Here is a 23116-nt window from a genome sequence, read left to right as displayed (position 1 = left end):
GTAATTCTCTTTTTAATTTTTTGAGGAACTCACATACTGTTTTCCACAGTGGTTCTATCAGTTTGCATTTGGTGGTGTATGATTTTTTTTTAAAATTTCTTAATCTTTATTTATTTTTGAGAGAGAGAAACACAGAGTGTGAGAGGGGGAGGAACAGAGAGGGGGAGGGAGACACAGAATCCAAATCAGGCTCCAGGCTCCAAGCTATCAGCACAGAGCCGACATGGGGCTTGAACTCAGCAACTGTGAGATCATGAACTGAGCCGAAGTCAGATGCTCAACCGACTGAGCCACCCAGGCGCCCCAATGGTGGTAGATGATTTTTTAAAAAGTGAGGGAGTGCGGCAAAATTTAGATGGAAGGGTTTAATCCAAAGTTTAGAATTAATATGTGGTCTCTGTTTCCCAATTATTCAAAATATATTCTGCCTTCAGTTCAGTCTCTTACAGCGTTGTGAGCTTCTTTGTTAGAGAACTGGGAGACCTTTTTTTTTTTTTCCTAGTGTACCATAAGTGGAGCACTTACTTGTACATTAATTGAGAGAAAAGCTAAATTTGCCATACTTGGTGGTCCATAAATGACAGGTTTCAAGTGAGATAGCCTTTACAAAAACTTTTACAATACAATAATCAGTACAACAGCACTGCAGACTCTTACAACTGCTAATTATAATAGCTGTGCCATGTACCTGCAGCACAGTAAAATAGGAGTCTACGAGGGCAGTGGGGCATCCACATGGTGACTCAGAAATATTTGGCAGGTAATTGGAGGGTAATTCTACATATATGTGGATGAGTTTGAGAAAAATCACCTGTTTAGTTTATTCTGTTTTCCTAGCAAATCTAAAGGAATCTGGTGTTTGGTTTTTAACTGAAAGGAACATTTTAATATAGTAATAGTAATGTAAGTACATTCACTACATATCAGCTATATTCTTATCAAAGAAGTAAAAGGACATAAAGTAGGTTGATTCCTGTCCCAGGAAATTTAGAAGTTCATATTGGTTTCATTTGGGGTAATGATTTAAATTTAGGTGTGACTCTTTCTCTCGTCTCTGAAAATATGCATTTTTATGTGTCTGGATTCCAAGATTTATAGTATATGAAAGGCATATACTACAATGCATGTTTGATACAAAAAATCATCACATTTGTAAATATATGTGGTTGCCTAAGCACGTTGGGTACCATCATACTCCTGTGAAACTTCAAATATGTGCTTTTCCTCTGCAGATGGGGGCAGAAGGCATGGAAGGAGGTGCTTCCGGAAATCAGCATTCTCGGAAACTCGTCAGCTTCACGTTGTCAGGTAAAGGTGTCTTTAAACGTGATGTCCAGTTTGAAAGTGTATAATTTCAAAGGCATGAATAGTTACTTCTGTCTATAGATTCTTTTTTTAATTAAAAAAAATTTTTTTAATGTTTATTTTTGAGAGAGAGTGAGCAGGGGAGGGACAGAGAGAGAGAGGGAGACACAGAATCTGAAGAAGGCGCCAGGCTCTGAGCTGTCAGCACAGAGCCTGACATGGGGCTCGAACTCATGAGCTGTGAGATCATGACCTGAGCTGAAGTTGGACGCTCAACCGACTGAGCCACCCAGGCACCCTTACAGAGTCTTACATATGATATGTGAACTATTTATTTTTTTTGGTAAAAGTTCTGGAAATTCAAGTATATTTCTTACCATGAAAAAATTAGGCTACTAATATAAACTCAGAAATTATTTCTTCCAGGTTTTCTAGTGATAAAATGACTGTAATTATATACAGTTACTTAAAAACAACACTGTAACATATGCTATCCCTACTGGAGAACTTTAGTTTTGAAAACCATGTATGTGCTTAGCTCATCTGAAGAAAGGAAAATATTGGAGACTAGGAAAAATAAGCCAAGGTTACTCCTCCTATTTCTGTGGAGAAATTCACATAAAAGTTGGAAAGCTGATAAGGCAACTTTTTTGTTTATTTTCTGATTAAGGAAATATTCTAATTGCTTGTTTATGAAAATGTGCTGCTTTTCAGATTGTGAGTTAGAACTCATCTGTGTTTTGTAAGTTTAATTTAGTTGAATCCAACAGTTCAAAAAAAGAATGGGGGAAAAATCAGAGTTTTTCACCAAAGGGAAATATTTTTTCATAGAACATCAGTTTATACAGACTGAAAACTTTCACACACAAAATATACCCACACCTATGTATGTGTATACTGGGTTTCAGAATAAAATATATTTCATATGTAGATCACGGTCAAAAACGTTTGAAAGCTACTGATTTTAAAAAAAATAATTGGCAGTCATAAAGTCAGGAAGACACTAAGAAAATCAGTCTTTGAAATGAACTTTTAAAACAGACAACTGTGCTATGACACATATAAAATGCAGTCTAACAGATGTCTGTCACTAAAAGATGTTTTGTTTTCATTTTTCCATTGGTGCAGTGCTTCTAAATTTTAAATTAGATTCACTTTTCTTGGCTGCAAAAAGTATTGTGGATGAAAATTGACATCGTCAAGAGTGAGAGAAAACTGATCTTGAGAACAAACATTTCCATGATGTATAATTACCACATATGATGAAAGTGTGCACATTAGTTCATTGCTGGCCCATGGCCTTCCAGAGTTATCTATTTCTGTTCTAGCATGTTCCTACTCCCCTATATGAGTTTACTTACTATGAAAGCCTTTTTTTGCCTTTGGTTCTCTGGTGGATCTCAGAAGTTGTAAACTGGTGGCTTATGGTTCAGTTCTGGCCAAGAAGTATGTTTTGGTTGGAACCCTCAGGTTTTAAAACATTTCTAGGTTTTTAGAAGCGCACTTTGAAGTTCCACTGCCAGTGGAACTTACCCTTACCCTCAATGTCTGTGTGTCTCCTGGAAGCATTTATTTGGCTCTGCTTTAGACCTTCACAGTCTTGAGGGGTTGCAGGTACAGAAATCCTTCGTGTATTGGTAGGGAACAGTTAGCCCACCTCCATGGTTACTTTAATCATACCATGGTCTTCTTAGTTTAGACGCATTGCCTTAAGCTTCCAAGTGATCAATATCATTCCAATTAACAGAGATGTTAATTAATTCACTGCAGGAGAATGACCAGCTAGAACTTGAAAACCCCAGGACGTTTTCCTAAAAAGTAGGAAATAGCTTTGGGGCATCACCAGATGCTTCTTCTTTAAATATAATTTCTTCCAACATCCCACCTCAGTACACAGGGTGGCTGGCTACTTTATATCTGTTTTACTTCCTAATGTATGGTCAGATATTTGCAGATGGTGTACAGAAGTGACTAAAAATTATATAAGATGAAAGCAGTTCTATAATGGTAATTCTGAACAACTAATCCAGTTATAGCATATTGACAGTGATAATAGTGTTTAGCGAAGAGCATTTAAGCATTGTAGAATGTCTGCCCGCAAATGTTCTACTCTTGATTCTCTGTGGTAAGTAGGGACACGAATTAGTGAATTCTACAGCTAAAACAAAAGCTGTTTGTGTTTTTTTTTTTTTTTTAATTTTTTAATGTTTATTTAATTTTGGGAGAGAGAGACAGAGGCGCAAGCGGGGGAGGGGCAGAGAGAGAGGGAGACACAGAACCCGAAGCAGTCTCCAGGCTCTGAGCTGTCAGCACAGAGCCCAAGGCAGGGCTTGAACTCACGAACCATGAGATCATGACCTGAGCCAAAGTGGGACGCTTAACCAACTGAGCCACCCAAGTGCCCCCAAAACTGAGTTTCGGTTACTATCTTAATCCTCTTCTCCAAATAAGACTTTAAACTAGGGTATTTAGCATGTCATACTTTTGTGACTTTGAGGTCTTAGTTGATCTATTAGGTGATGCAGACATTTATGAGCAGTAAAATATATAAAAGACAAAATGGGGAAGCCAGAGCAGAAATGAGATGGATAAAGGAACAGAATAATCAGACTACAAATAGTTGGTAGATTCTTATATTTATTAATGAAGATTTATTTGTGCAGCATTCCTTGTGGAAAAATTTGATATGAGGGTTATTTAATAGTGGCGTCTTTCATCACAGTGGCGTAATCTTCTGATGGAATGCTTTTTGTCCAAAGGAATGCTTTGCATGAATAATTTAGCTCTGTCATGCTTTGTGGCGGCCATTTCCGTCCATGTTACTCCTCATTTACTGCAAAGAAATCCCTTGTTTAGAAGTAGATTTAGTATCTAAAGACTATTATTCTTGTCTTTGAGTCTGAGGTGAGCCTAATTGAGAAAGGTAAGAAAGTAAATATGCAAATTGTGTTTTCCTCTTGGAGCTATTTTATGCCGAATAAAGCCACGCGAAAACATGTAGCACCATTAAATTGATAGTGAGTTGCAGATGCTGTGTTAAGATGACTGTGTAGCTTATGAAGTGCCAGGAGTGGGGACTGTAAGGCTAGAGAGACGACAGTGGCTTCTCTGAAGTGCCTTACTCATCTTTCTCTTCTCCTTCACTTTTCTCTTCAGATCAAAGATCTTACTGTATTTCATGCAGTGTCCTTAGCATAAGGGCCTCCTGGTTGACTTTTTCGGTCTTTGCTGACATATGAAACTCGGCTGTCAGTTGTTATTAGACAGCACTCTGGGCCACAAGTTGTTGTTGGCCATGGGTGAGCCTCCTCCAGGAATGGCTCCCTAGACAATGTGGTTCTATGGGCAACCCCACCAATTCTGTCCCTCTAGGAAAGACTTTGAGTTTCAAGAATGGGCTTGAGTAGGATGACTCAGGGAACCTGCCATCATTGACAGTCACCATACAGAGTCTGTTGCCCAGCTGATCTGGGTAATCCAAAGGTCTTTGGAGGTTCAGAGGGATCTGCAGAATTTTTCTCTGGACTATTGGTCAGGACCTCCCTAGACTGATCATAATTGTAGCAAGTTGCTTAGAAACGGTCCGTTATTCCAGAAGCTTTCAAGATCCCTTAGCTCTTAGGCCAATCTTATTCAAACTGATATTCTCAGAAAGGTGTTGAGGACCTGGGAGAGCTGGGTTTGTTACCTGACATGTTGGTGTCCCTTATCCTCACTCCTTTGAAAAGTGTCAGTCTCTCCATTTACCAGATTTTAGCCAGAAATTTTAGCAACTCACATACTGTGAAGTAGCAGCTGGTGAATCTAAGATGTTCTGGGACAGCCATCAAATATTTAAGTTACTAACCAGTAGACTCACAATTATTTAATACAGCAGGTAGCATTCAAATTTTAGAAATATTTCTCATTTTCTTTTCCCCCTAATATTCATTACATTTGTGGAATATATAACATTTTAAATGTGGTACAACTGAATGTGTGGTCTGAAGTTTCACCCCCAATTAAACATAGGTCTATAATTTCATTATATGTATGTAGAAGAGATTTAATTTTTCTCTCATGAAAGAACATATTAACATTCTTTAAAAAAAAAATAAACTGTTTCCTAAGAATTTCTCTCAAGATACTGTGTGAAATGCTGGTTGCCAAACCACATAGCAAAATGGTGGTGAAGACACACGTTAGAATCAAAATGGTTCCCAGGAAGTCAGTTTAGGTGCATGAGGTGATGGTAAATGTTTGGCTTCATTTATTCAGCCTGTCAAGAGACTCCCCCTCTGCTGGAATTATTCATAACTCACTTGTCCTTACCTATCTCAACAATCATAGTGTGAATAACGTTGTTATTGTTTTACTGTTGTTTACCCCCCTCTCCCTTTGTCTCCCTCCCTCCCCCTCTCTTTCTTTCAAGATCTTAGAGCAGTTGGGCTAAAGAAAGGGATGTTCTTCAATCCTGATCCTTATCTTAAGATGTCCATTCAGCCAGGGAAGAAGAGCAGTTTCCCCACCTGTGCCCACCATGGGCAGGAGAGAAGGTCTACTATCATCAGTAACACCACTAATCCAATTTGGCACCGAGAGGTAAGATGATCCTCAGGGATCTTCTACTTGACAGGAATTTGGCCTAGTTCATCTCTCTTATGTGTACTGTTGAGCTGTTTATGAGCATGGACAAGATGGCTAAGATATCTCAGGATTCTGTTAGGAAGAGTGTAGGAGGAGAATGAGACAGTCCCTTGTAGCCAGGGCCAGGAATAGGGCAAAGCAGGTGAGGTCCTTGATCTCGGGCGCGTGACTGAAGGGAGCCAGAAGACTCAATAATCAAAGTTAAGATTTTAGTGAAATATTTTAAAAAATGAAAATCAGTGCAAAAAATTCATGATGAACAGATATTAAAATTTTAAGTAAGGACAGGTTCAATAACATTGACTTGCAGAGCCATATTCGAGCCTGAAGCAGAAGGAAAAGTCAGTAACACTGATCCTGTTTTTATTTAAAATTTTTATGTTTTTACACCCAAAACTAATGTAACACTGTATAACTAACTGGAATTAAAATAAAAACTTGTAAAGCCCCCCTCCCAAATTTTCTATATTTTGTTCTAGTTATGTATTCAGTACAGATTAGAGGAATTTCTCTCCCTATGGGCTTTGGCAAATGTTTTTTGGATTTCCAGATTTTGGTTAATTAAGCCATTCAAGGTAGTTGTCATCCCGAGGGAAGCCAGATCGTTGATGTGTTGGTGATAGATACTTTGACGTTCCTTCCAGCCACATTATGCTACCAGTCATCTTAGTGCACCATATCAGTGAAATCCAGCAAAGCGTTTTCTCATTAGAACTAGGGAAAATCAAGGAGTGAACAGAGATATTGTTTCTCATCTAATGAGCAAAGCATGAACTCTGCCACCATTTCTCAGAGATCTAAGACATGTTTCACACACTGGTGTTAGAGTGTTTCTAGGTAAACCTTTATTGGCGTAGGAGTTGCATAGTTAATCAGATCATTCCCTAGTGTTTAATGACAATATGTTCTAACTTTGTAGAAATATTTCCATGGGGAGGGAGATGATTCGGGGATCTAAAACCAGTTGGAAAAAAGGTACTGCTCTTCGAGACTTGCCAGCACAGCAAGATGTTTCTCCTGAGAAGTTCTTATAGTTATTTAAATGGATTAAATATTGCATGTTTTCTTACACCTGGTTTAAAAAAACTGCTTATGATCTCCACATAGTAAAAAATTCTTAAAGGCACGCGACTTAATTTAACATATGTAGAAGCCTAGAAGACATAGCATGTATCTCACTATGAGCTTTAGAAGGCACATACTGGATTTGGTAATGATATTGGCAATAACTTTCTTTTCCTAACATTTTATATTTACAAAATTCTTAAACTTTGTGTGCATAATAAGGGCGCATAAGGGATGAGATCATCATCCATCCATTTTGATGGTTAAGAAACTGAAGCTTGAAGTGTTTATGTGACTTAGCTGTTCAGAGGCAGCTGTTCTCTTATTCTAAGCAAGTGCTTTTTCCATGAAGCAAATTACTAGATGACATGGCCCTTTGGGGAACTTTAATAGTTATGACTAAATAAACTTAGTAGTGCCTAAGTATAAAGCTGGCTGGAACCTTTCACATCACTGTGGTTGAATGGATAATATCAGGAATGGGATGAAATGATTCTGATTAGATTCCCGGCTTCATCACTTATCTGGAGATCCTCGTCCTTAAGAAGAAAATTTTATCTGAGGCACCTGGGTGACACAGTTGATCAAGCGTCTCTTGATTTCAGGTCAGGTCATGATCTCACAGTTTGTGAGATTGAGGCCTGCATAGATCCCTGCTTGGGATTCTCCCTCTCCCTCTCTCCCTCTGCCCCTTCCCTCTTGCCATGCTCTCTCTCTCTCTCCCAAAACAAACAAACAAACAAACAAACAAACAAACAAACATTAAAAGAAAAGAAAAGAAAAAGAAAATGTTATCTTTCTAAAGATAACATGAAGGTAATGTATGTGAAAGTCTTTGTAAACGAATAAAGCTCTTTATATTTATTTTAGATTCTTATTAATAACCAGTCTGATTTTCTCCAATGGCATTGCTAAATAAGCAAAACAACAAAACTTATGTTAGCTTCATATTTTTATTTTTCTGTCTCAGAAGAAATGACCCTGTGTGTCTTTTAAATTAAGTAATTTGCCTTTAAGCATCGTTTTATTTTCATATTTGTCAAAAGAAACCACAGTATTCTGTAGGTGTTCCTACTTTAGCCACTAAGTGAAAGATATTTTAACCTATGCTGTATAATTTCAAAATACCATGGGATTAAGAATTAAAATTGTTGTTAATCAACTACAGTGGTTAATGTGAAATTGTCCAATAACAGGATATTAAATTTCAAAGAATTGAGATACAATAAATATAGTAAGTGCTAAAATTGTATTGTGCAGTTTAACATTTGATAACGTCTCCTAAAACTGTTGAACCAGGATCCTAAGCTTCTTTTGTGACAGGTCCTTAACTGAGGCCTTGTAATCACTGTGAATGCTGATCATTCACTCAGAATGACAATGGTTGTAGATATTTCTAGCAATGTGGACTCTGGGTGTCGTCATTAGGATTTGAGAGAGCCCATTTTCTAAGTAATAATAAAATGATATAATTTCATATTTGTCTTCCTTTTGAATCACCACGTTATCTGTTTTTATTTTCAGAAATATTCCTTTTTTGCGCTTCTTACTGATGTCTTGGAAATTGAAATTAAAGACAAATTTGCCAAGAGCCGTCCTATCATCAAGCGTTTTCTGGGGAAACTAACCATTCCAGTCCAGAGGTTGCTGGAGCGGCAAGCCATTGGGTAATCAGCCCCCACTTGGAGGGATCTTGTTGAGATTAGTTTGCATAGAGGTGACTGAAATGAAACTTTGTAGTCCTAGGACTTATCTTAGTGATAAGAAGTGGTAAGGTAATTCTTTTAAAATTAAAGTGTTCGTATACTCATTAAACTGTGCGGGACAGAAGGCTCTGTTTTCATTATATACCTTTTTTGTTGTTGTTGTTTCTGTTTATTGTATCTGTCTTTTCCAAGATGTGCTTACCATTAGCATGTCAGTGTCAGATGTCATAGTACTCAGTTGTTTTTGAGGATATTGAAATCTTGCAGTAAAAGCTTCTCCCCAGAGCCGGATTCCAGCTTCAGGTCGACAGCTCCCTTATCCTAATTAATCCCATCCAGACAACTCGTTATTCCTGAAAAACAAAACCACCTTGTTTCAGGGCCATTTAAAACAAGACCTTGACTCACAGGAGATATTATAGTAAAGCTCCTACCTACACATTCACTCAGGCAACTAAAGTTTACTCACTGAGAGAATTTTAAAATGTGATTTGATGTCTGTTTTCTTTCTATGAGCTTTTTGTAAACTGTGAATAAAGTAGTTAAATCATAACATCGCTTATCATAAATGGTAGGTATATTTTTGCTTGGTAGTTTCCAACAAACTCAATAATACTGCTGCTCTGAGGTAGCACTCAGGGTACTTTTCTTGTATCTTTTTCATCGTAGGCAACCTTGTGAACATACCGCAACAGTAACAGTGGTAGTGGTGATGGGGCATCTTGTTTTGTATCTTTTTCACTGTCAGAACATGAACAAATGGTAGTGGCAGTAACAGTAGCAGCAGCAGCAGACTATAAGTAGTAGCAGCAGAAGTAAAAAATAAAAGTAAACAGCGTAAGAAGATGCCGAGGGCTTATTCTGTGTCGGGTTAAAGACGTTCCTCGCATCAGCCCCCGTAATCTTCTCAACAGCTCTGGGAGGTAAATAATGTGATTACACCCATTTCAGAGATGAGGAATGTGAGGCTAGCAAGCAAGAGGCAGAGCTGGGATGCGAGTTCAGATCCCTCTGCTCTAGATCCTGGCAGCGCCCTAAGGATGGGCAGCAGTGTGATATTATTCCAGCTAACTAAGGAAGGCTGGTCATTCACATTCACTCTGTAACAAATGAACTGTTCTGTTTCGCAAGTCATAATTTACTTGGGCATTAGTTTCCTCATCTGAAAATTACAGTGTTGTGATCAGTGGATCTCAAAGGCCCCTTCAAAATCTGAAACCAAGAGATTCTAATGGATTGTAATTCTCTGGCCATCAGAGACCATGAAATGTGTGGTTGAGCCAGGACACATGAAGTAGAAATATTATACTGAAATCTTAGCAGCCTGATTTATCTGATAAAAGCTAGGAAATCACAATTATTGCTTCTGGTAGAGATACTATACTTGAGGAAGTTTTTTAAAAGTTATTTTTAGGATTTCTAGAAAGTGAAAGATTTTAGAGAGTCAGAATGAACTAGGGTAAATACAGTATATCTGTCATTTAATGTATATAATTATAATCATATAATTTATATATCACGCTTGCTAAAAGTATGAATTTATGTACACCAGTAAGAATGATCAAGGCAAAATAAAACCTTTTCAGTGCATGAAACTTGTTGACTTGTTGGCTTTTCATTTCAGCTTTTAAACAACTGGACACTTAGAGAACTGCCAGTCATGAATTTATGTGCACTGGAAGGAAGTCCAGAATGAATTTGTAAAATATTGGAATTATGAAATGTTTCTGTATAAGTATATTTAAAGCATTGCCTGATACAGATACTTGGGGATTTGCTTTATTAGATAAGAATGACACTACATACTAGTATGTCAGCTGTTAACACCTAAATGTGTATTCCTGATCTGATGATTGCCTTCCATCAAGTGATTAATTCATCTTGAAAAGTGCTGGGTTCTCATTACTTATATGTTTGGTACATTGCAATCCTCTGAGGTAGTTGAGATTTTACAGAATGTGGTTTGTAGAATGAGATAGAATCCTTACTAAGTGCCTATTTTGAAGGCATTTGTTTGAATGTAACATTTTACAGGGTGGCCTGCGTTTGTCCAAAATGCAGATCACTTTCCCATGCTTTGTCAACCCCTCTGATTACATTAGAAAGAGAATGTCTCAAGTAGTGAGAGTACTTTGGCACTTATTCTTTGCAATTATGTATCATAATGATACATAATATATTGCTCACAACAGTATATCACAGGAAGAGACAGGATGAGTCAGGTAAGACTGGGTAAGAACGAGAAGGCAGGTGACTCTTCCGACAGGCACTCAGCAAGGGATGAAACCCTTGACTCGGAATCTCCCAGGAGGGAAGATTTCCTGTATTTGTAGGTTGAATAGTTGAATTGAGTTATCTTGCCAGTTTGGTAAATAAACAGTACTAACACTTGTTAAAATTCTTCTTTCCGAGTAAAGAGTCTCATTTGTTAATTAATTTATTCAACAAATATGTGTGTATGCATATTTAGTGTCTTCGAAATGTTAAGCACTGTGTTTGGTATCGGGGATATGTCAGTGAGCAAAACAGATGGATGCAGTTCTTTCTTACAATTCCTACTAAACTCTTATTTCCTCGCTAAAATCCATCACTTTTATAAATCTTCATCATCAGCCTCAATACCTTAATTTTACTGGCTGAGGAGGAGAAGAGGAGGGTCAATTTATTTTTAACAGAGAAATGAAGATTTTATTTTTGCCAGGACTTAATACCCGAAGAGATGGGCGAGGAACCACAGTGTTAAAGGCAGGTCCGTGTAATGTGCTGCTAGATTCATGCATTAGTGGGCAAAGATCAAGAACCTCTGTGTGTTAGGTGCTATCTAAATACTGGGAAGTCAGTGGTAAGAGAAAGAAAGAGACGCCCCTGCTATTATGCAGATTACAATCATTATATAACGTTATTTGAACACTCTAATGTAAAAGTAACGTAACTATGTCTAGTAGTAAGGAATGCCTGTGTATCCCTTTGCAGAATTTTTTGTAAATACCAGTTGAAGCAGGAAAAGCATTATAAAAGCAGGCATGTTTCGATGAACCATGAGTAAATTATGTCATTAAAATGCATGCTCCCGAAAGCAGCCTAGAACCACTGGGAATATGTAAAGTGAGATGGTAGTATGATGACTACAGAGCAGGGGCTTCTGTGTCAGATGAATCTGTGATCTCATCCTGGGTCTGTCGCTCATTACTAGTCTGGCCTCGGACAGGTCACTTACCCTCCCCACGCCTTGGTTTCCTGTTCTAGAAAACAGAGCCAGCACCTGCCTCACGCAGTTGCTGAGAGATGGTATATGCACAGCCCTTAGCTGAGTGTGCCTGGCACACATCATGCACTCAAAGTGGGAAACCAAAGTGTCAGTTGAGAAAGAAAATATGACAATGTTTCTAGGGAAGAAAAGCAAAAGAAAGAAGAAAAGGAAATCATCTTACAGTTTTAAGAAATTCTCATGAAGTCAGAAGACTAACAGCTGAAGTGGGGTTTTATAGTAGCCTGTGCTCTTTTAAATGGATGACATCCATTTGGAATTGTGCCAAGAAGGTAGAGACGAACAAACAAAATAGTTACATACATTCATAACAAATGGCAGACCAGAGGCTCTAAACTGTACCGTGGTGCAGGTATTAGGTCGAGGCATTGTTTTCCTTCTGAAGTTGCCAGTAGAGGGCAGTGTGAGAGCAGAGATGGCGTGATTTGGTATCCCTTTGATTATTTTCCTTAATTAAGAATACATCAGATTCAGAATGAAAGTTGCTTCCTACAAGGTAATGATGTAATTGCATTTGACTTCGATCAAACAAATGCAGAATTACAAAAGATTTGACACCTCCATCCTTAAGGAGGCTGGTAGCTGGAGTGGGGGGCCAAGATGGGGCCCTGGTGTGGTTCCCTCGAGTACGCCTCTTAGTGAGGCAGCAAGATGCCTCCACAGCAGCCCATCTAGCTTCTCCACTGGCATCACTCACAGCGCACACTGGGAATCAGTTGATAGGCAGGCTCCCCCAGTGTGAGGGCCAGCCGCTCCAGCCCCCTTGCTCTGCAGGTAAGGAAGGGAGGTTCAGTGGCCCCCTTGCCTCCCACAGCTGGAGCAGCTGTCAGAGGCAGCCACTTCTCCCCCCGCTGTCTCCTGACTTCAAGTACAGTAGCATGGTGCCCTCCGTGCCGCTCTGTGATGGTCCTTCCCTGTTGTGTGCTCGTAGGATCGGTTTCTTCCAATTGTGCTAAATGCTAAGGAACCAGGCCCTCTGTGCTTTTATACCTGAGTCAAAAATACCAAAAACCGTAGACCTTTCACAGCTCCTTGATGACCTTCAAAATATGCTTTTCTTGGTCACTGTTAGCAGTGATGTGATACTGTATTGCATTTTCTGCTTACAGAGTTCTTTTCATCCTGGAGTTTATAAGTATACCCTTGTGCCAATGAATCGTATTACATTGGACTATCTATACCGTGCCTTTGAGCCTTTTATTTTCTTTTGAGTCTGAAAGTTTTAAGAGAAATGTGTAAGATTTGGGGGTGGCCTGCTGAAGGAGGTGAAGGCTGACACCAGTGTATTTCTCCTCTTACAGGGATCAGATGCTCAGCTACAACCTTGGCCGAAGGCTTCCAGCTGACCACGTGAGTGGGTACCTCCAGTTTAAAGTGGAGGTTACATCTTCTGTGCATGAAGGTGAGATGTCTGGATAAGTACATCGCTGTACCAAAAACTGTTTGGTCTTACTCAGTTGTCAGTTTGCATGTGAATAGAGTTGAATTTGTGTCCTGTTCTGAAAATAAGATCGCTTTTATTTATTTTTTTTAATTTTTTTTTTCAACGTTTATTTATTTTTGGGACAGAGAGAGACAGAGCATGAACGGGGGAGGGGCAGAGAGAGAGGGAGACACAGAATCGGAAACAGGCTCCAGGCTCCGAGCCATCAGCCCAGAGCCCGACGCGGGGCTCGAACTCACGGACCGCGAGATCGTGACCTGGCTGAAGTCGGACGCTTAACCGACTGCGCCACCCAGGCGCCCCGTGAAAATAAGATAGCTTTTAAATGATTACTGCCAAAGTTTTCCAAGCAGATATGAAAGCTTGTTTATCAAAAAATATCTCTTAGGTTTATGCCTACATTTGGAAACCAGGCTATAGAATTTCTAGTAATAGTGAACATATATAATTCCTGTGTCAAAGTGACCAACTCATTTAGTCGTGAGTGGCTAATCTTAGCAAGTCAGTAATACCGTAAAGAGACCTTAATGGGATGATTGAATTGTTGAACTGATTGGTGGTAAAGGAATAGGACATTAAAAGTTTGTTATTACCACTTTGTTTTTATCAATGCCGTTTTCCCCTTCAGATGCTTCTCCAGAAGCTGTTGGCACAATACTTGGAGTCAATACTGTGAATGGAGACCTAGGAAGTCCTTCTGACGAGGAGGACATGCCGGGGGGCCATCATGACAGCACGCTTTGCTCTAATGGGCCAGTTTCTGAGGACAGTGCTGCTGATGGGACCCCCAAGCATTCTTTCAGGACTAGCTCTACTCTGGAAATAGACTCAGAGGAATTAACCTCTACTTCTTCAAGGACCTCACCTCCCCGAGGACGTCAGGATTCGCTCAATGATTACTTAGATGCTATTGAACACAATGGCCATTCCAGGCCAGGCACGACTACCTGCTCGGAGAGGTCCATGGGAGCCTCTCCAAAACTAAGGAGTAGTTTTCCCACCGACACGAGGCTCAACGCAATGCTTCATATCGACTCAGATGAAGAAGACCACGAGTTCCAGCAAGACCTGGGATATCCGTCTTCTTTGGAGGAGGAAGGAGGGCTAATAATGTTCAGCAGAGCGTCAAGAGCTGATGACGTGAGCCTGACATCGCAGACCAAGCCAGAAGACAACCCAGTGGAGATTGAGGAAGCCTCCACAAATGAGGCTGCTTCCTTTGAGGATAAGCCAGAACATCTTCCCGAGCTTGCAGAGGGCTCCTTACCCTCGGGCCCAGTCCCAGATGAGAGTGAAAGTGGCCCAGAGTCTCAACCAAGCGCTGAGCAGGGCAGCACCGAATTGTGTGGCTCTCAAGAGGTGGATCAGCCCACGAGCGGGGCAGACACAGGGACTTCCGACACGTCGGGAGGAAGCCGCAGGGCCATCAGTGAGACCGAGTCCCTGGATCAGGGGTCTGAGCCTTCCCAGGTGTCCTCTGAAACAGAGCCCAGTGACCCTGCCAGGACAGAGAGCGTGAGCGAGGCCAGCACCAGGCCGGAAGGCGAGAGCGACTTGGAGGGCGCCGACAGCTCCTGCAATGAGAGCGTTACCACGCAGCTGTCCTCGGTGGACACGCGGTGCTCGTCTCTTGAGAGCGCACGGTTTCCCGAAACCCCAGCCTTTTCTTCTCAGGAGGAGGAAGATGGAGCCTGTGCAGCAGAGCCCAGCAGCAGTGGCCTCGCTGAGGGGTCACAGGATTCCATACGTACTCCCAGTTCTTTACCTGTGGTGCAGGTGCCCGCTGGAGAGGAGGAAGGGGCAGGGGCAGACTCGGCCCCTTTACCTAACCAGGAGGAGGTCGGAGAGGTCTGGCAGCGGAGGGGGAGCTTGGAAGGAGCTGCTGCTGCTGAGAGCCAGCCCCAGGAAGAAGGGGATGCCGGGGATGCCCACGGGGCTTGTGAAGGGGCCACTGCCCAGGAGGAGGGCGCCACCGGAGGTAGGATGTACAAGACGGCATGGCTCTTGGCTCCAGCATACTGCTTAAAGAGAAGTTTTGTCCCTCGATGTAAATTATACTGCAGGTCACATGTTCTCTGAGTTCTTCACCTTGGGGTTCAACAGTTAGCTTTTTTTTTTTTTTTAATGGATCTTCTCTTTTTAAATTAAGAGGCTTGTGAAATAGCAGTCTTCAGATTTTAATCATGAATCTCCAGTGGGACCTGAGGTTGTAGACACAAAACCAAACAGGCGAGTAGCTTTCACATCAGTGTAATCTGCAGGGGTTTGCAGGAACATCGTAAGTCACTCTTCTTTATATAAAACCTTCAAAACAGAACTTCATATGTACTTTGCATCAAGTGTAATATTTTTGACTTCTGCAGTATGGAAAAAGTGAACTAAGTTAGGTGATGCGTTCGGAACACTTGAAGAAAAGGCTATTTTTAGTATCTCAGGATGCCAATTCACACATAAAATTTGTATTATGTCTCAATGAATGTGGCTTGGTAGAATGTTTCCTTTGAAATGTTCTATTACAGATGTATCAGAAAGGCTGAGGATAATTTCAAATGCCTAAATAGCATAGAATCAGAAATAGGAATGATTTATTTATTCTGTAATTTATTTTTCTACCTAAATTATCCCCTTCTCCTCCTCTTCTCCTTTTATTTGTGTTTTTGTTTCCTTCATTATCTTGTGGCCATTATGTGACCCTAAAGCATTAGTGCATGAGTGGGTCCAGCCAGGGTGGAAAAAGGTGGGGGAGGGAAGGGATAGGTGCAGAGGGACATTTCTCTAGAAGACCCTCTTCTGCCTAAGCATTCATCTCCTATTTTCTTCTTTTGTTTCTGGGTCCTCATGTGGAAAATGAGAGACACTAAGGAAAGAAAAGAGACTAGCTCCAAGATTTATGTTAGGTGGTTTTTGTTTGTTTGGTTGGTTGGGTTTTGTTTTTTTTTTTACAAGACTGTTTTGATACTAAAGAGGAAAACAATACCCAAGTGCCTTTTTCTCTTTAATCCTAGGTTCTCAAGCCAATGGCCACCAGCCATTGAGATCACTGCCTTCAGTACGCCAGGATGTTAGCCGATACCAGAGGGTGGACGAGGCTCTTCCCCCAAGTGAGCGCCTGTGAACTAAGGGGTTCCCCTTGATCAGAGGGTGCAAGGATGGCGGGCAGATCCTTTCCACAGAACCTAAGAGATGGAAACCCACTCCCTGAGAGGAAGGGACCTTGGGGCTGCCACTTGACATAGCAGATGTAGTCTGGAAAGTGCTAAGCTGGTGACTCCTCTCTGGCACTGTTCTGCCGAACGAGCGGGCAGCTGGGGGAAAAGTAAATACTGTAATGCCCACAGAGTAAATATTGTAATTGGGGAAACAGATCCAGATATTTGGGACAATTGGGTTTATAATAGAAACTTTTTAAAATTATGCCTAATGGCAGCAAGAATTTTCAGTTAGTAGACAAATGGGTACAATCTCTTAGCAAAGCCTCACTCTATGGAATATACTTCTCTCTCTTAACAGCATTTTAAATCATTAAATACAGGGCTCTGATTTTTTCCTTGGGGATATGCAGAGAACTATTCATAATTTCAGAAATTGGTCTACCATTGATTTGGCACGTGACAATTACTGGGGATTTGAAATATATGTTATTTCTTTCACTTTCATTTTTCACTTTGAAGGAGGGATGGCTGAGAATGAGGGATTCTGGGAAATAGTTATGCAACCTGTATCCAAAGGTTAGAGTGATATGGCCAGTCATAATCTGGACATAATTTAAACTCTGTTATAAAGTGATATTGCTCTGTAAGAGCAAGCATTTTGATGAACAGTAGCAAAGCTCAGTAAATACTGCTTGTAGGAACGTACTGGAGTATGTATCTTTCTGCCTTATTGCTTTTCCTTCTTATTCACCCTCTTTACTCTCCCATCTTATATGTGACCATAGCAAGAAGCTGATGCCCTTGGCTTTCAGTATTTTAAAAGTGGTGGGGCAGAAAGGTAGAGATGCAGGAGTATGCATTTATAGAGTTAAAATGCTGAGTGCTTTGTTTTGAGGAGTGTTAACAAAAAAGCTGAATGGTACTATGATAATAGGCCAAAATATTGGCTTGATCCTTTGGAAATTCTGTTACGTACAGTTCCTCCCCTTGTTCATATATTTCAATAATTGAGGGTGGTTACTTATAGGAAGTATGTATTTTAAGCAACTTTTAAAAATAGACCAAGGGATTAATTAACCACTGTATCATTTTAAGCAGATGGGAGAACAAAAATATCCTTATTGCTTGCCCTTGGAGAAAAGATTAGAGGCAGAAAAGGAAAGTATTCCTCGGAGATGCTTCGATATAATAGGAAAAAATGAATTGGGAACATGAGGAGAGAATTCTGGAGAGCTTTCTTTATATGTGTATGTGGATTAATAGTAAGTCATTCGAATTTTAGAGGCATTGCATCACATCAGGGTATAGATAAATGGCATCTTCCTGGCCACATCTAATTACTCTGAATTTTGTTGAACCATAATTTTGGTTTTCAGATTATAACTAATAAAGACAGGTACTTTCCCGCTGAAATTATGACCACTGTTTGTGGTATTTCAATGCACTTATTTAAGTACTGATATTTGCATTACACAGAATGTATTTTAGGATTAATAAAAAACAACTGGCAGTTTATTTTAATAGGTTGTTATCTCCCACAGCAAAGAAGGAATTTAATAGTATATCTAATTTAATGAATGACTGATGAAGAGGAGAAAAATTCTTTTTTAAGTTTATTTATTTATTTTGAGACAGAGAGTGTACAAGGAGGGGCAGAGAGAGAGGGAGAGAGAGAGAGAATCCCAAGCAGGCTTTGCACTGTCAGCCCAAGGAGCCCGATGCTGGGCTCGAACTAACGAACCCGTGAGACCATGACTTGAGCCGAAACCAAGAGTTGGGTGTTTAACCAACGGAGCCACTCAGGCACCCCAGAGGAGAAAACTTTTTAATTCCTCTTATGCAACTTGCAAATACGGGGGTTTATATTATCAAGGAGAGGTTACAGATTACGGTCAGAGCATGCCTGATTACTGTCCCAACATTGTTTTGCCCTCTCCTACTCCTATGTCTGTCTCTTCTTTTCAATAGTTTATTTAATCACCTGGCTGCCCTGCTAGTTGTCTATCCCCAACCTAGTCAGTTCTCTGCCTTCCTTTCCTAACTGGGCGACTCTACGACAGCCTCTGACTTTGAGCTATGGCCTTCCATATTCCACACTGTCTTGTGCCTTCTGCCTTCATGCAGCATCTCCCAGGAGGCTCAGCTAAGGGGCACCTGCTTGGAGTGTACAGATGAGTCCTTCCCTTAAATGACCTGGCTGAGTTATTTTAAGGCTAAGAGTTGTATTTAAAAAAAAAAGTTTATTTATTTGAGAGAGAGAGAGAGAGAGTCAGAGAAAGAGAGGGGAGAGAGAATCCCAAGCAGGCTTTGCAATGTCAGTGCAGAGCCCAATGGGGCTCAATCTCACGAACCATGAGATCATGACCTGAGCTGAAATCAAGAGTCAGATGCTTAACTGACTGAGCCACCCAGGTGCCCCTTAGAATTGTACTTTTAACACTATTAATTATAATACTTCAAACTTGCATGGTGCTTTACAGTTTACAGAGCACTTTTACATGCTTTTGAAATTTTTATTCTTTGTTACATTTTTGTGGGGTCGGTCAAGTGGATCAATAGGTAGAAACTGGCTAAAATGATTCTTTCATTTTATAGATGGAGAAACTGAAGCCCAGATAAATTAAGTAACTTGTTTAAGATCCCATACTAGTAAAAGTTGGGGCAGTCTTAAGCCTTCCTTCTCTATTAGATATTCTGATCTAAGATTAGACTGTTGTGTGGGTTGATGAGTATAAATTCTAAAAGTTTACTTAGCAGCAAAGGTAGTGGCTTATATTGTGGTATGTTATCTATCAGGTGCAAACAGCATCTTAAATCAGAGGCTTTGGAGGTTTCACTAAAGCTTTATTATGTTGTAGTGTTTTGAGGCCAGACCTAGGAAGGCTCAAAAAATGCTCAATTTTCTCTCTTTTTGCCCCAGCTAATCAACTGACTAGCTGATTTATTTTGAGAGAGAGAACTCAGCAGGACTCTTACCTAGGAGCCCCTGAAGTGTAAGAAAAGCCGTTGTAGTGACCATATGAGCATAGCCCAGACAGGTTTGCTCTGTTAAGCATCTGTATCAGACTCAGAAGCACTTTTTCTTCTCCCCAGCCAGGTAGGGCCAGCTACTGACACATTGTGTCTTAGACTTTGATACCCCCCTCACCCCCATTATTGATTTTTTATTTTCCTAATTGTTTTTGTTATTTGAGCTTACTTTCCCCTTAAAAATACTTACGTATTACCATATGGCGAGGAAACCACCCAGCAAGCTTGTGCTTCTCTCTGAAGATTTACAAACTCAGCTAGGGGGATTCAGTGGTGTCCCTTGCTGTACTGCTTCCCTGTTACAGCTGATCACGTGGTGGTCTACGCATCAGTGTTATAACTTAGTCTCTGAACATCTCTTTGAGCTCTTCTTATGGACGGCAGTTCTCCTGGCTTTTCTGCTGCTTCTTCCAGTCTTACTCCTCCTGTCTCAGGATCGGGGAACTTGTCTTGGACTGACAAAGACTGCACAGCTGTAAAGATGTTCGACCAGTTGTTTTCACAGCCTTACCCTTGCTTTAGGCCGTGGATCCTGCGATAGGACCTTGTGGACTGGGTAACTCTAACCTCTGACTGACAGATGGTCTAAGGGTCCCTACAACATCCTAAGAACTGCCCCCTCCCGCCCCCACAGCGTCCTAAGGGCAGCTTGGCAGTATGGAGAGCCTTTGGCTTAAATCTGAATATGCACTGAGCACTTTAAGAATGTGCTTATCTTCTTCTGAGGTGATTGATGGTGCTGGCAGCTGGAGGCAGTTCAGGCTGAAGCCCACCAGAACATCATCAGCAAGACAAATCGTGGTCATTTTAGCATTAACATAAGCGGAAAGAAAAAAGAATGGCTCGCTTAGCCCCTTCTGAAAAACGATTTTATTTCTCCTCCTGGGTCCAATATAATTGTCACTTAATCCCTTGCTGCACTGGGGACAATAAAGAACTATCGAGTAAGTGTTTTCCCTCTAAAAGGTAGGAATAGGATTAGATACAAGATGAACAGTCTGGATTATCAGACTCTTGTAGGATCCCAGGATTATTGCCATGTTGTTAGGATTAGTGTATTATTTAGGCGGTGGCTTCCAATGGGCAGGTCTGGAAGAACGCAGGAGAATGTTTATCATTCTTTGTGGTTGTGCACTTTCATTATTAAAGCATCCTTTGACATGAAGGTTTAAAAAGACGGCAGTGACTCTGAAAGGTATAATTAATCTCACTTTCTACTATGTTCAAGGCTAGGAGCTCTAATTTTCTAAAGCTTAAAAGTTAGTTTTATGAGAGGAGAATTGATGCTTTTTTTTTATTAAAAAAATTTTTTTTTCTTGATGTTTTTATTTATTTTGGAAGGAGACAGAGACAGAACATGAGTGGGGGAGGAGCAGAGAGAGAGGAAGACACAGAATCTGAAGCAGGCTGCAGGCTCTAAGCTGGCAGCACAGGGCCCGACACGGGGCTCGAACTCACGAACTGTGAGATCATGACCTGAGCTGAAGTTGGACACTTAACCGACTGAGCCACCCAGGCACCCCAAGAATTGATGCTTTTAATCTAAAAGCTACTTTCTTTAAAAATTGACCCACCATATTAAGGCCCACCATATGCATTTGTTTGAGAGATTTTTAAAAACTTTTTGTTTAAACATAGTGTACACACAGAAAAGAGCACATTCTCCCTGCTGAATTCTCCCAAACTGAGGGCATGTGTGCACTGGATGCCATGTCACTGGCACCCAGAAGTCTCTTTGTGCCCCCTTCCGATTACTGACCCCCACTCCTGAAGGGGAAGTGAACCTACCATGCTGACCCTCAAGTCACCGAGAAGTTAACTTGCTTTTGTACTTGGTACAAACGGTTACCTCCTTGAGTGTCAAAATAAGGAAAAACTAATCTTTTAAACGTTGTTGTCCAACATCTATCGCAAAGCTTAATTTTTTCCTGAGAAGTACCTTTAGTTCGTTATAACCTCATTATCCCATCATTTGGTGGAGATACCATGGTTGTTATAATTTCTTATAGTTGATTTATACATTTACTTCACAATGTTCAGGTTCTTCATCTTTCTTTCTTGTTTTTAATGTTTATTTATTTATTTTGAGAGAGAGCACAAGCATGAGTGGGGAAGGGGGCAGAGAGAGGGAGAGAGATTCCCAAGCAGGCTCCATGCTATCAGCGCAGAACCCAATGCCGGGTTCGAACCCGCAAACCGTGAGATCATGACCTGAGCCTAAATCAAGAGTCAGATGCTTAACTGACTGAGCCCCTCAGGTTCTTCATCTTTCTAAACCCAGGTACAACTAATTCCAGCCCTACTCACGATTCTCTCACCCCCTTGGTTCATGTGGTTCACGAGTCCCCTGAAATGTCATTCTATCTAGTCATTGATCTTCTTGTCGATCTCAGTGCTCTCTGAGATGTGTTCGTTTCTTCACCTCATTGCCAGCTGGACAGACAGTCCACCGGGGGGCCAAGGTCTAGTGTGAAGGGACTGAGAAAGAAGCATTTTGAGATGAGGAGGGATCTAAGGGATGACCCCTGCTTCCTTCCCACATATGCTGATTATGAAAGTTGAAAATGTGTAAGACCTTCCTTGTTCTACCTCCCTCTGGTGCCCTGCTGAGGGATTAATGCTGCGACAGTAGCCTTTGGTATATACTTTGACACACTTTCTAACTCTGACTTCCCCTTATCATGCACCTATTTAAAGGGGGCACAGGGCATCTGTGAGTCCACTCGCTCCTGGATTCCAGTTCAGAATATTTAGGCTGAAGTTTAGTTTCTTGTAAGCCTGTACTTCATGACCTCTTAGAAATTTAGCATGAACTCCATGGGTTTATCTGGTAAATTAGCTGCTTTAAATTCTTAGAAATTTATGTCCGTGTTCCTCAAATTTTAGTGCATCTAGAAGTTACTTGGGAAGGTTCTCAAAAATGTAGATAAGTGAGTCCTAGCTTCAGAGAGTCTGGTTTTACAGACCTGAGGTTTGTCCTGGGAATCTGCATTTATATTGGTCCTCAAAGTGATTCTGACACGTGCTGTCAGAGTCCCAAACTTTGAGAAACATTTCTGTAGATGACAGTTTTCAAACTCTTTCACTGAAGCTCTTTATGAAAATGAAGTCTTACGTGGAAGACCAGTAGGCACAACAGATAATACGGGGGGGCTGCAATGGCTAACATGGTGTTGGCAGATAGTTCTGGAGCCCCAACACTCAGCATCTCAAAGCCCCTGGCTTTATAAGGCTAAATTAATTAGAGTTTAGTTTGCAAATTCTGGCCTAGACATAAGATGTTGACAGGTTCTTACTGAACCTAATGTAGAAAAATGGGTGTCGTTTTGAAGATTGTTATAATTTTAGAACCGAAAGAGACCTTAGCAGTGTATAATTCTGCCCTCTAATGTTTCAGGTAAAGAAACTGTGGTTCATAGAGGTGTAATGAGTTGTTGAAGGTGTCGTAGCAAAAGTGTGACAAAGCCACGGCCAGAAACCCCAGGCCTTCTTCCCGATTTGGTGCCCTACATATACACAC

At 40.7% G+C, this 23116-nt stretch overlaps 1 protein-coding gene across 6 annotated transcripts in view; it reads left to right on the top strand.

Moving 5' to 3' along the window:
* Nucleotides 1–23116, top strand: part of HECW2 (HECT, C2 and WW domain containing E3 ubiquitin protein ligase 2) — a 369345-nt gene that overhangs the window by 230186 nt on the left and 116043 nt on the right. For all 6 annotated transcript variants that reach the window (XM_086719188.1, XM_086719186.1, XM_086719189.1 and 3 more), the window contains 6 exons: nucleotides 1233–1308; nucleotides 5717–5886; nucleotides 8521–8663; nucleotides 13272–13372; nucleotides 14043–15392; nucleotides 16420–16515. In XM_086719188.1, the coding sequence (XP_086575314.1) occupies nucleotides 1233–1308; nucleotides 5717–5886; nucleotides 8521–8663; nucleotides 13272–13372; nucleotides 14043–15392; nucleotides 16420–16515 (1936 nt within the window). The remainder of the gene's footprint in view (nucleotides 1–1232; nucleotides 1309–5716; nucleotides 5887–8520; nucleotides 8664–13271; nucleotides 13373–14042; nucleotides 15393–16419; nucleotides 16516–23116) is intronic.

The sequence above is a fragment of the Puma concolor genome, chromosome C1 (assembly GCF_028749965.1).
Source record: "Puma concolor isolate L17-30 chromosome C1, mPumCon1.1.hap2, whole genome shotgun sequence".
In the NCBI taxonomy this organism is placed as follows: domain Eukaryota; kingdom Metazoa; phylum Chordata; class Mammalia; order Carnivora; family Felidae; genus Puma; species Puma concolor.
Note: the sequence above shows the minus strand (reverse complement) of the source record. Positions and strands in the feature narration are given on the sequence as shown.